The sequence below is a fragment of the Talpa europaea genome (assembly GCF_964194135.1).
Source record: "Talpa europaea genome assembly, chromosome: 2".
Lineage (NCBI taxonomy): Eukaryota > Metazoa > Chordata > Mammalia > Eulipotyphla > Talpidae > Talpa > Talpa europaea.
The window spans coordinates 49,135,136-49,149,364 of record NC_140068.1 but is presented as its reverse complement, the minus strand read 5'-3'; the positions used below and the strand labels follow the sequence as shown (position 1 = coordinate 49,149,364).

General features: G+C 34.1%; 1 protein-coding gene across 1 annotated transcript in view; it reads right to left on the bottom strand.

Annotated features, from left to right (window-relative positions):
• The window catches only part of ASCC3 (activating signal cointegrator 1 complex subunit 3), a gene marked incomplete at its 5' end in the record, with an annotated part of 257,934 nt that overhangs the window by 16,086 nt on the left and 227,619 nt on the right, over positions 1-14,229 (bottom strand). Inside the window, one exon of the mRNA XM_084227788.1 lies at positions 10,422-10,646. Within this exon, the coding sequence (XP_084083914.1) occupies positions 10,422-10,646 (225 nt within the window). The remainder of the gene's footprint in view (positions 1-10,421; positions 10,647-14,229) is intronic.

Here is a 14,229-nt window from a genome sequence, read left to right as displayed (position 1 = left end):
TCCTAACTACCTGGGATGCTGAAGGGATTGTCTCAACCATGTGAAAATAAGATCATGTCAAACGTTGGCTAGATAATGTTGCTACTGTTCAAATGAAGTGACACAAAGATAAATACTGCCAGAGTCTAAGAGAAAGACTATTCAGTCCAGAGAAAACAGATCTTCATTAATTTATAAAAAGTAAGTTTCTATGGAATGTTATGAGAATGCAAAATTCTATGAAAAGATCATCAAAAACCAATGAAAGTCTGAGAAACTCACAGCCAAGAGGAGCCTAACGAGACATGACAATTAAATGTATGGGGAGTCCTGACATGAAGTAAACTAAAGAATTTTGAATAAGTCTGGACTTTATTTTAATAACAACATACCAATATTAGTTCATTAACTGTGACGAATTTACCATATTAACGTAAGATATTAAAATAGAATAAAACTGGGTGTGGGCTATAGGGAAGTCTCTGTACTATCTTTGCAACTTTTCTGTAAGTGCAAACGTAGTCTAAATTATAAAATATATTTTAAAAAAACTATGGAAAGTCATCCTTGGCTGTCTGTTAAAACATCAGCTAAACATCTGCTAGAAAATGCACATTTAGTTCAAGTGCTCCCAGAAGTTTTACAGAGATGGAAAAACCTAAAAAAGGCTTTCTTGACAGAAAGACACACTCCCCCTTTAAAGGTTCAGGTCAGTTGCAAGTAATGATACGATATTTTGTCAATAATTAAAATGCTATAAGTACATTTATAAAAATCTTTTTCAATAGCAACAGTTGTTCACAGTAACTTTTTTCTGAACTTTTACCCCCAGAAGGTTAGCATTCAGGAAGCTCAGCTGCTGTCTAACAAACTTAATTAATCAAAAAGTCATTTCCGAGCTGTAACTATGAGTAAAAGCGCTTCAAGTGTGCTAGCAAGCCTACAAGTTAATCAAAATGCTAATGCAGTACAAATTAAAGTTGTGATTAACATTTCACAGTAGCTGCTTAAGTGAATTGATCACACAAATGGGTTAAGCATTACTCATTTCCTACAGCCCCAACCGGGAAAAGGGTTGTTATGTGGGTATGAGGAGAGGAACTGGGGGTAGAAGGATTCTTCATAATAGCATCATATCATCAATAAACCATCACCAAATTGTCATACAAAAGCTTACAGGTAGAGTTACCCAAGGGGAAATAGCCTTCCAAATTATATTATAGTCCTTGAAGGGAGATTGCCTGTAAATCCACAAGAATAAGTAAAGGTGTTTAAACCTTAAAACCCACACATTTGTATTAGTTTTGGAAATGCAAAAAGCATCAGCTCTGTGTTGCTTCCTTAGTAGTGAATGGTACTGCTGTGGAATTAAAATATAGTTTTGATGCAGGATAAAGTAACCACTAACTAGGTGATGATTCTGCATCAGAATCTTTGGATCTTTGCATTTGGAAGAATAATCACTCAGGATTAAGTTCATTTAGAATTATTTGTTTGAAATCTTCATCTGTTAATAACACTTCATCTGGCCAGGAAAACAGCCTGAATTAGACTTCCTCTATCTCTATGAATTTGATAAGGTCACCATAATGTTTACAACAGAGAACATTTATTGGTAGACAATTCAGCGCTGGCTGGTAATCTTAAAAACATTGTGAGAATATACATACAATAAATCTGCCTTTCAAATCCCTTCCTAAATAGAAAAGTGAAATGTTTATTCATTCCATTCACAATATTATATTGAGATCTGTGTGCTAAGAATTATGCCCAAGTCAGCTTAACAGTCGGTGATATTATAAAATAGTTATTGATAAGGTTCAGTATAACTTGGTGATACAAAATCCTCTGAATATACACTCATAATAATAATATTTCTGAAAACATACCCCAAAATCAGATGTTTTTAATATATCATTTTAAAACTTTATAGAGTAGTTTTCATTTTAGGATTCCCTAAAGATTTGAGATCTAGCAACTAACTTGTTAAACTATAGATTGTGAAATGTATATAATCTAATTTTGGAAATCTAAAAATTTACTTGTTAATCTACCCATCTTTTTCTCAAAATAATTTGAGATGTTTTCTGAAGTCTGTTATACTGTACTGTCCATTTAAAGGTAAGCTTTTCATTTGTTCAAATTATAAGTATTTAAAAATGTGAAAGGATTCTACTAAGAATAGAAGATTTGTGTTACTATCTACTATATCAAAATATTTGTTACAAGTATTGAATTAGGGATTTGGCCAATCACTTCTCTTGTTAAGCCTAGCAATACCTGGGCTATTTTCACCGCTAATTGTATTTGACTCTGCAATTCTAAAACTCTGTCATTTAATTGACACTGACATTCATCAATACATTGACAACCCACAGAAACTATGCTTAGTGCACCCATAGGTAAATATTCCTCAAAGGTTTTATTATCCTTACTCCTTAGCAGTGCTATTTCCTGGCACCATCAAATAGTTCTATATTTTATGATCTACTACAAATGGGAATCATTCGTGTCAATGAAAATACAGATCTAGCTATAGCCATAGCACCTATGATTATAAAATAATTAGGTTACATAAAGTAATTAGGTAAATTGGGGCCTCCCTGGTGGCGCAGGTGTTAAAGACAGCGCTATGAAGCTACTGCCAGCCACTACAGGACGAGTTCAATCCCCCAGGCCAGCCAGGGAGCAACCCACATGGCGCAGCAGACCTCTCCTGTCTTGCCCGCTGCTCCCCTCAGCAGTGTATTTCAGTAGATCTGCCTGTTCTGCTCCCCACTCTGTCTCTGGTGAATCCTCTGGCTTACACCCCAGTTCTTATATGCATAAATAAATAGATCTTCAAAAAATAATTAGGTAAATGGAAAATGCTCATATCTTTTGCTTTCCTTATGCTATTCTTCCCTATCCTCATATATAATCATACATACACATGTTCATAATACATATTTTAAGTTTATCAATTAAACTTTTAAAATAGATTGAAGATGCAATGTCAGTTATAGAAAAAAATTACTTGAAATAAAATGCACTTTAAGTTTATCAGAAGTTGTTACAGAGATAAAGAGGTCAAGTTATTGTTTTGAGGTTTGAGCTAAACAACCACCCCACTAATAAACTCTTAGGGATTTGTTTTTGCAAATATAAAACAGGTCTCTGGATGGAGAGCATACCAATCCAATTCATACATTTTTGTCCCCATTCTCTATTTATGCAGCTTATTAAAGTTATTTTTTGGCTAGGACCTTTTATTGCAGCGATAAAGCCTATGGTAAGGTTTTAACATTAATTTGAGTGGCATATGAGCTATATATTATCTCACATGTGAAAGAGAAGAAAGCCTGGGAATTTAGTAGTTCAAAAAGACTTGGGCATTATGGAAAATAAAGAAAAATGACAGCTTCTATATTAAAGTTAGATGCAAGCATTTACAAAACAATGGAAACTTACTTGCCAGGATACAGTTCCTGAAAGATCTTCCTTTCAGGCACTGAATCACCTGGATTACTTTCAAAGCAGGTGTCCTAGTTTATCTTTGTCTATTTGCATTAGTGCTATGGATGATGAATTCAATATATATAAGCATGGGCTTTGGAATGCAGAATATAAAACCTTGTATTCTTCCTCACAGTAAAGAGGAGATGCCTGCTATCTTTTGGGGAGTTGCTAGTTCCCTATGTTGAATTTCTGAGATTGCTGATTACTATTAGAAGTATGAAGTTTTTCAAAAAGGAGCAACGGGATGAATAAAGGCTGCCTCCAAGGGAGTCATTAGTGGTGGTGGTGATTAGCCAAAGAAAGAAAAGAACCTGACCTAAGTTAGAGAAGGCATATCTTGAAGGTTGAAAGAGGAACATACAATATATGTAGTGTGTTGGTTTTAATAGTAAACCAATTCATAGGTTGTTCTAGTGTGCATATATTGTTCATTATAGGATTATATTAGAATTATGATAGCGTTCCTCCTTCCAGCTATGGCTGTATCAGCAATTGACATTTTCCCCATTATTTGCAATTATTGCAGTTTTAGGGGAGAATGGAGACTGTGGGGAAGTAAGTAGTTAACTAATTTCATATATATATTTCATATACATATCGAGATGTAAAAACTCTGAGAAGGTTCAATTGATAAAAAAAGGGAAAGAGAATTGACACTGTAGAGTGATACAATAAAGCAGTTATAAATGTCAATATTATCAGTAACATCACTTTAACAAGTCCTTCTCAGAAACTGGTTAAAGTAATTATAGAGAGAATACTGAAAAGGAAATTGGAGTATGGGTGGTGATTTGAGTATATATTGAAAAGAAGGGATACTTTAAAGAAATATTACTCATGGTTTAATAGGAATTCTTAGTTGAATAACTATAAATTCCTGTGAAGTTCTCATATTTTAAAGCAAATTCTGACTAGACCACGAATAAATTCTTATATCATTCTTTGTAGGACGAAGGGAATCCAGTGAGATACATTTATATCTGACTTGTGCTGAAAATTGTTTTTGTTTTTGATGTGAGTTGGAAAAGTTACTTCGTCTTCATCTTTAAAATGAATATAACAATTATACTACTTCATTTAACAAATGAGTCAATGCCATGCAAAACAAGTAAAATAGAGCCTGGTACAAAGAATTTCCTTAATAAATATTTACCACCTCTACTGTTGATGATGGGCTGCCTCATAACCCATCAGTAAAAAGTGATTTTTGTGTATGTGTGTGTGAAGTGCAGGATCGGTGTGTAGATCTCCAAATATTCTGGTAGAATTTGGTTTTTAACATATATTAATTCCAACTTAAATTTAGAACCAGAGGTCTCCAGAGATCTTTCTAATCAATCTACATGGTCACTTTTCTTTCCGTGTGTGTGTGTGTGCGCGTGTGTGTGTATTTGTGTTCTCCTTTCATGAGATAATAGCAGTATTTTGTAGTCTTTAAGGGCACAACTGCTAAAGTTCTTTAAATAAATCTTAAAATGCACACAAATATTTTGATCTAATAAACTTGGCCTGCCACCTAAACAGCCATTAGCTGAAGGATAAATTTGGCCTCTCCTACATCGGAAACATTCCTAAATTAACCCAGCAAATTGACAGCACAATTACCCTTTGAATCACACAGCCATCTGATTCTCAGTTCACTGAATCAGCTCCATTAGTCATGATTTCCCTTTTTTAATTAAACATCCACAAGCATTCAATTATAGGGATTTTTTTTTTTTTTTGCTGTAAATACCATACAGAAGGTAGTGGGAGTGACTAAGAGATAAACCTATATATACCCTTATGCTATTTGGCTTAGTACTGTATTATTTTTCATTTAAATGAAGATGATTTTAACATAAGACTATGGTATTTCTTTGAAAAGCTCAAAGACATTAGTGCAAGATTTTAAGTCATCATACCTCCAGTGGGTTTCAGCAAAGACTAATTTAACCTTTAATAAAGTTATTTAACTCCTATGAACATTAATTTCTTTGTGTCTTGATAAAAAATAGCAGAGAGCTAATCAACACACCAGACACTTATAAGTTTTGGCTTTGCCATCAAATTTGGAAAATTTAAACAAGACACTTCAATTTTTGGTACTTCTTATTTATAATTTTTTCCATAAAAGCTAACAAAGTTTTACTTTGGTACATCTAACTCAGAAAGTATATCATATACTTTACAAATATACTTTACAGTTAACATGATTAAGAAGAGGATTTTCAAAGGTGAATGGCAATAACAATTCCATAACTACACAATTTACAAATTAGAACTCTCTAAGCAGATTTAAAAGATTGAGCTATGTGTAATTTTGACTTTTATTTTTGTTGGGTGGGATGGAAGTGGAAATGCTAGTAACCATAAAATATTAAAAGGAATCATAACAAAACACCTCCGACAAAAAAAATGACACAAATGACCTTATTATATAATTTCAATGGAGGGAAATCAGGCTGTATTATACATTCTGATGTCACTCCAGGGAGAATCATCTAAATAATGGCTCTATAAAAAGGTATGTTTCTATAAAATGCAAAGTATAAAAAAACTTTAAAGTTAAATGACTATGATAAAGCAAGGAAATAAAAGAACTAAGAATGAGAATACTGTGATAGCCCTGTTTTCTTGAGTCCTCAAATTGATGTTTACTTTATAAACATTAACTAAAGCCCCACTCCAAGCTGTTATTTTTACTCAGACACCAGGGGTTAAGTGATTTGCCTAAGGCTTTATACTAAAACAGGAGCAGAGCTGAATTTATAGTAAGGGTTGTAGCACTGAGTGCCATACACAGACTACAAGGTCATGTTGATGTCTCATGAGAGTGGGAGTATAATTTCAACCAGTTGATAGAGCTGCAAGCTGGAAAACCGTTTGAACCAATGCTTTCCAAGGGCAGCAGAATAAACATATCAAATGAGAACAATAAGGTACAATAATTAAAAATGTCAATTGCTCATGGAATATTTGATCAACTCTCAATTTTCTCCCTCAATTTTCCATTGTCCACCTTAATATTCTTTTCTCTTCCTGGTTTGTTTACTTTTAAACATAATCTTACAAAAAATTGCAGCAATGAGAGGATTTAGAATATGAAGTTGATGACCATCTCTTTATAGTTAAGTTTCTTCCCAGGTGGCTTCTGAAAATCCAAGTCAACATTTAACATAAATCTAACTAATGTGTTGGCTTTTTTTTTTTTGTGAGGCTTTGCAATTTATATTTTCTTTTTAAAATTTATTTATTTATTTTTAAATTTTATATATTTTTTACATCATTTTTCATTTTTGCACAATGTATGCATTTTCATCTTGGTTATAGTCCCCATGCAATTCCCATCCGCCCTTGTTTTGATCCTACTCCCTCCCCCCACACCCCTGTAGTGTGTCTTTGGTTTAAGTTGCTTGTTGATTTTGATTTTTACTTTATTATAATTAGTCTTTTCCCCTTATTTAGGTTTTCTAAATTCCTGCTATGAGTGAGACCATCTGGTATTTTTCTTTTTCTTTCTGGCTTATTTCGCTGAGGATGATCCCTTCTAGCTCCATCCATGTTGCTGCAAATTGCATGAGTTTATCTTTTTTGATTGCTGAGTAATATTCCACTGTGTATTAACTAATGTTTTAAAAGAAAAGAATTTAAATTAAATTCTTTAAATTAAAAACTAATGTTTTTAAAGAAAAGAATTTCCAAGTTTATAGTTCCAAATGCCAAACAACTATTTTATTCTAGTCTATTTTTTTTTTTTTTGCATGAGTAAAGGTTAGTAGTTTTAAAACAACATCAGAAGTATGAAAGAACTGATGACATAAGTAAATATGTCAATGAGAGGTTTGTCATAGGTGGAGAAACAGTTATAAATAAAAAAGGAAAGACGAAAGTGAGCTCTTTGGTGTTAGATTCAAATTGCAGGGATTAGAATCAACTTATGTTTTTATGTATACAAATTTTTTCACACTCATACATAAACATATGTATATAAACAGATACAGAAATACATAAACATGCCTGTGTATATATCCTTATATTTCCTAGGTTTGTCCACTGAGTGGGCCTTAGATAATAAGACACCTAAGAAATGATGGAGTCAGTAGTACCTAGAGCTTAGCATCTAGAACGATTTTTGATAAGATGAACCAAGCTTCTATTGCCCCAGAGTTGTGGCAACAGAAAGTACAAGATTTCAGAATGCAAGGCAGAGTTCATGAAATGAGAGTGATATGTCAAAGGGATACGGGAGCCAGTGTGAGAGGCCCCAGGTTGACCTGAGATAATATGAGCAGTAAAATAATGATAGCAATGAAACTGTACCTAACAGAATAAAATAAGCACAAGTCTACACTTACACAAATAAGCGAACAATGCAAACAAGTAAATGGAGTTCTTTGTGAAATTAGGGAACAATGGAAATGAAAAAAATCACAATAGTAATAATTGTTTCAGGCAAAAATCATCAGTAGATACTAAAATAACATAGGAAAGCACGATGAGAAAGAGCATGTTTACATAATCTCAAAAAATTTCCCCACAAGTTACCAATTAATTACAATAGGAAAAACAGTAACCTTATAGTGGAGAGGGCTACAGAAACCACATCAATGTACAAAGTTAACATCACTAGTCATGAGCCACCTCTGTCATGAGCTTCCTGATGAGAGGGTGAAACATTACTTCTGTGGTATTCTTGCTAAAAATATATAACTCAGTGTAATATTGAGGCAACATCAGGTAAACCCAAACCAAGGGACAGCTCTATAAAATAACTGGCCATAAGTGCTAAGGTCATGAAAGACAAAGAAACGAAGGACATAGACAACTAAATGCAATGTGGGACCTGGTGCAGACAAAGGGCATTAGTGAGATAAAACTGACAAAATTTGAATGAAGTCTGTAGATTATTGTGTCTGTACTGAGGTAAGATGCAAATCCTAGGGGGAAGCTGGGGAAAGAATATATGATAATTTTGTACTATTTTTATAAACTTTTCATAAGCTGAAATTATTTCAAAATGAAAAAAGTTACATTTTTTAATTAAAAATTTGAAAATTTTTTTAAAAAGGAAAATGATTTCAGTCGTGGGAATGAAGATGTTTAATCATTCTGAATAACTTTAATTTTAATGTTTTTTCCCCAAATTTTCTACATTGAAGTGTATATACTTCTACAATCAAAGAGAGAACTATTTATAATTGCTATGTAGAAGGATAAAAAATATTTAAGAAATAAACGTTCATCCCAAGAAACAACCTATAAAAATATCTAACAGAGACTAAAAGTACCTGACTGAATCTTTTTCCCAATAGCAAGTTTAAAAATAGACTCATTTAGAAACAGCTGATTTCTATTACTATATGGCCTAGCAAGTCATTATTGACCAAATGATAAAAAAGAAAATTATCAATGGGTTGATCACACTTTATAATTTTTATGTATATATTTATATGTATATCTCTAAGTATATATGTAAGTATAAAAATTTAATTCCTCCTGTAACTTTTCTCCAACCATTTCTGAGCCTTGGATTCATTAACAGATCAGTGTTTGAGAAAAAAAAAAAAAAAAAGAGTTGTAGGAAACACAAATGAGTATCCCGGGTCATAGCTAAAACTTTAGGAACTTTAACCTTTGTTTATAAAGTGTGACTAATAAAGAGTGGCAAATAATCTTCTAGAGAGGTAAACCATGTGCTAGTTACAAAAGAATGTCAACAAAATTTATGTGTTTATTATAGCCTTGCTTCCCTTTTGCTTCCTCAATAGTTAGTGCTGTCCTTATTTTATAAAATATTCCTATTCTTTGGAATAATAAAATTAGCTTTTTCTTATAATAAAAATGTTAGAAGCTTATTTTAAAACATTCAAATATTTTAGATAAGCAAAGAAATTAAATATATTATATATATGAAATAATGGGTTTAATATTGTTATTCTTAAATAAAGAAATAAATATTTGATAATTTCTGTTTTAATTAATATGGTGAATATTCATAGATAAAACCAACATAAACATTAGTGCTCTAGTAGCTTCCCTCGCACTCAGAGTAAAATCTAAATCATTACCATGGCTTACAATCTCATCACCTGACCACATTTTTTCTATAATCTTCACCCTCTTTCCTTTTAAACTATCCTTTTCCATTTTTTACAATGACCTCCTTCATTTTCCTTATATAAACCAAGTACGAATCCATAGCTTTTTTTAGTGTTTGGAATACATTCTTAGATAGCCCTGTGGCTCACTCCTTTCCCCTTTTCTATGCAAGGCAGTTCCTGAATACCACATTAAAAAATACTGCAAAACGGAATGTAGAAGACCCAAAAAAGGGATCAGGAAAAAAAATTATAATAAAGTAAAAATCAAAATCATCAGGCAGCTATAATCCAGAGACATACTACAGTGGGGGAGAAGGGAGTTGGATCAAAACAAGGGTGGTAGGAATTTTATGGGGTTTATAACCAAAATGAAAATGTATACATTGTGCAAAAATGAAAAATGATGTAAAAATATATTAAAATAAAAAAAATCTTTTCTTGAAACAAAAAAGAAAATTAGAAAAAGTAAAAAAACAAACTGCAAAACAACACTTACCAGATTTTAGTATGCTTTCCACAAAATACTTATTTTTTAAAACAGCAGTTACCACCTCTTGACTTACATTTTTGTCTCTTCATTGTTAGTGAAAACCTGTAATGTCAGGCCTGCTGAGTAGTTCATGACTATATGCTTAGTGCCCAGAAAAGTTCCTGACACTTAGTTTACCTTCAATAAATTCTGAATCAGTGAATGACTGAAATTGTGATCTTACTGCATTGCTACTTGTTTTTCCTTTGAAAATTCTTAATTTCAGGATATTTTATCCTTTAAATATTTAGGATATTTTATCCTAATACTAATATAGGAAAAAAGGCACACATAATGGGAGAAAATGTAGATATTAGAAATGACTTTCATACCTGACATACTCTGAGAGCTTGGTCCAAAACTGTTTTGGTATCAGTGTCATAATCCGGGCAGGGCAGCATGGTACGGCTGAGATGCGCCTGCAGGAGGAGATGCGCTTTGGTGTGAGGGCTGTCATATGAATGAGGATTGGACTCCAAGGGAAGACATTTTGCCAGCTCACTGTTCATATGATCTTCATTGTGTCTAACTGGCAAATCTGTATATTCTTCTGCATCCTTAAAAAAAAAAAGCCCACATAGATGCATATATTAATGTAATGGATCAAACATATAATAATTATTTCCTAATTCTAGCTTCTGACATTTAAAACATGGTTTAGAAAAGCCATAAGATAATCATGTCACTTAGAATTCTGCTTTGTTCAATATTATTGTGTAAGCAAAAGCAAGTAATGTACAATGTATTTGAAATTCAGGTATTCACAAATGTTCTTCTTATCGATATAGTTAATAAAAATAGTATAGTTCTACTAGGCTTCACACGTTGACACTGGGGCCACAACACTGAACCAGAAACCAAAAGTTCCTCATAAGCAAGTTCACAAAGTTTAATGAGTGTTATGTAGTCAGTAAAGAGTGTGATAAGTCATTCAAGTTGGTGATCCAGTTATTTTAGAGGGTAAAGGAAAGTTTCTTGCAAAAGTTACCTATTTAAGTTAAGATCTATAGGATGAATAGAAGAAAAAGATAAGGTTAGGGGAAAGAGGGATGAGGACAGAATTGGTGAAGAAAAGGGTGAAGAGCAAGATCATTAACTTAAAATTTATTATAATAAATTAGATTAAAATCAAATTGCTTGAAATTGAGGGTTTCTGGTTCCACATGTAAGAAGACAGAGACACCACAGCATTCTTCATGGGTAAAAAGCTAAATGGATTGAAAAATGAAGAACTCTTTTAGGTCCATTAGAGGTACAAGCAGCTCCAAACTACTGTTCCCAAATTTGGAGACAGAGACACATGCAGGGAGTCAAGGCCAAGAGGACCAGAGACTTGTGTATGGAAACTGCTACAGGAACCAATGCTGGGGAAAGAAATCCTGAACTGTTAACTGGTGATTTGTTGGAGGCTCAGCATGTGCAACTCACACTCCAGGAGGACATATTCATGGAGGGTGGGGAGCACCATATTGTGAGATTTACCTCCAGGAGCTTAACCAGAATTCCACAGTAAATCTAAGAAAACTTCTCCCTTGGATTTCCAACAGAGGGAGAGAGAGGAAAGGGAGATGCCAGAGCACTTTGTTCGAATCTAGGCCTGTCCTCAGGAGTAACCAGTCAACCAAAGACTAACCTGCCGGGGTACTGCCAGAGCCTAAGTGACTTGGGGAAGGGAAATATACAACTTACACAACTCTATCTTTGTGCATGGGAGAAGGGAAACAACTTCAGTCTACTCTTGTCATCCTGTCTCATCTCATCAGGAGAGAAAAAAACTGAGAAACTACTGTGAAGTTCTTAATCCAGAGGGAAAGGATCATTAAAGAACTGAAACCTAGTCATAGAACTATAGAACACTCACCTCACTGCTACATTATTAAAGGCCTACTAATAGCAGATCTTTTTTTTTTTACCCATTACATTATGTCCAGATATCAAGAAAAAAACTACAAGTAAATCAAAAGGCAAAAGATACAGAACAAGCATTTGAATAGGACATGGTAGGGGTATTGGGATCATCAGACTGGGATTTTAAAACAACTATGATTAATGTGCTTCTCTAACAGATAAAATAGGCAGGATGTAAGAACAGATGGACAAAATAGAGAAATGAAAATCCCAATGAAAAATAAAAATGAAAAAATGCTAAAGACTAACAAATGAAGAATGCCTCCAGTCAGCTTATTAGACTGGACATGGTTGAAGAAGGAATTTCTGAGCTAGAAGATACAGCAACAGAATCTTCAAAATTGAAAAGCAGAGAGAACAGGGGCCTCCCTGGTGGTGCAAGGGATTAAGCACCGCACTATGAAGCAATTGGCAGCCACTGAAGCATGAATTTGATCCTGGCGGCCAGGGAGCAACCCACATGGCACAGCATACCTCTCCTGTCTCGCCCATTGCTCCCCTCAGCACAGTATTTCAGATAGTCTGCCTGTTCTGTGCCCCACTCGTTCTCTGGTGAATCCTCTCACCCCCTACATCTCTGGCCTGTACCCCAGCTCTTGTATGCATAAATAAATAAAGCTTTAAAAAAAAAGAAAAGTAGAGAGAACAAACATCAAAAAAAAAAAAAAAACCTCCAACAAAATAACAAAAAACAACTCAGAACTTAATGGCAGACATGTCAAAATTGGCAAACATTTGGAAAAACTGGGGATTCTTAACCCCATGTGGGAGAGTAAAATGTTACAATCATTTTTGAAAAGTTTCACATTTTCTTAAAAATTACACATTCGACTACCATGTGATTAAACCATTCCAGTCTTAGGAATTTATCCATGAGACAAGAAAGTAGATGTTCACACAAAGAATTGTGCACAGCATTTGTTAGCTCCTTTATAGGTGAAAAATTAGAAAAAATCTAAACATATCAAAAGGTAAGTCTATACAATGAACTTTAACTCATCAAGGAAAATAAGGAACTGCTGATAATAAAACATGGGTGAATCTAAAAATAAATATAATGGGTTTAAGAAGTCATACCAAAAGGATTTCATTTATATAGAATACTGGAAAATGCGAACTACAGTGACAGAAAGCAGACTATTCACTGCCTAAGAGAGAGGTTAGCGTGGGTGGGGTGGTATTAAAGCCAGGTTCAAGATATAAAGTCCAAGATAACTTTTGATTTGAACTCATGGATTCTTGCCTGTGAAATAAGACTGTATGATGGAAACCCTTAAGATTTTATTATTTAAAATTCAGTAATATGAAAAATATATATAATATGACTATCTTTTCTTGCCTGATTTAAAATTTCAGAAATCTGTCTTTACTGTATGGTAAGCATATACTATAAGAGTACTAAAAAAAAGCAATGATGTAGGGTTGTGTCATTATATAAAAAATTCAAACTACATTAATAGGCAAATTCCTATATTAAAACTTTGAATGGCATACATTCATTTAAATAAATATTTGTTGAGACCGGGCATGCAGGGGAGCGCGTTCCCGCACTGCCATTTTGCAGCAGGGACCTTTCTTTGCTGGAGACTGTGTAAACCTAGCAGAAGGCTCACCGAGGAGTCAGAGGTAAGCTGGGAGGCTTGCCCATACCGGGCACCTTCTAGCCTGCAGTTCCAGCCCAGAGGGGAGCAGCACCCACCACTGGGGCAGACTGGGCGTGCAGGGGAGCACGTTCCTGCATCGCCATTTTGCAGCAGGGACCTTTCTTTGCTGGAGACTTGTGAACCCAGCAGAAGTTCCCCAGAGGAGCCAGTGGTGAGCTGGGAAGGTCGCCCAAGATGCCGGCCAGCACCAGCAACACAGTGTCACAAGGAATACGGCAAATTAGGAAACAGGCAGTAGGGAGTAGAAAAACCACATGCAACCCAGCAACTCCTCAGCAAAAAAGCACACCGCAAAAAGAAAACCATCTACCAGATAGCAACAACAGTAACTTGGAAGAAATTCTGAGCCTTCCAGATAGAGAATTAAAAATTTCTGTGATTAAAAAACTGACAGAAGTCATGAAGGAAAACAATGATAAGGGGAAAATAATTAATGACCAGAAGAATGAAATTGAGTCCCTAAAGAGGGAAGTAAAAGAAATGCAGGAGATCAAAGAATTAATGGAGATGCTAAAGAACTCTGGGAAAAGCAATGAAAGCAGAATAGATGAAATGGAAGAACGAATAA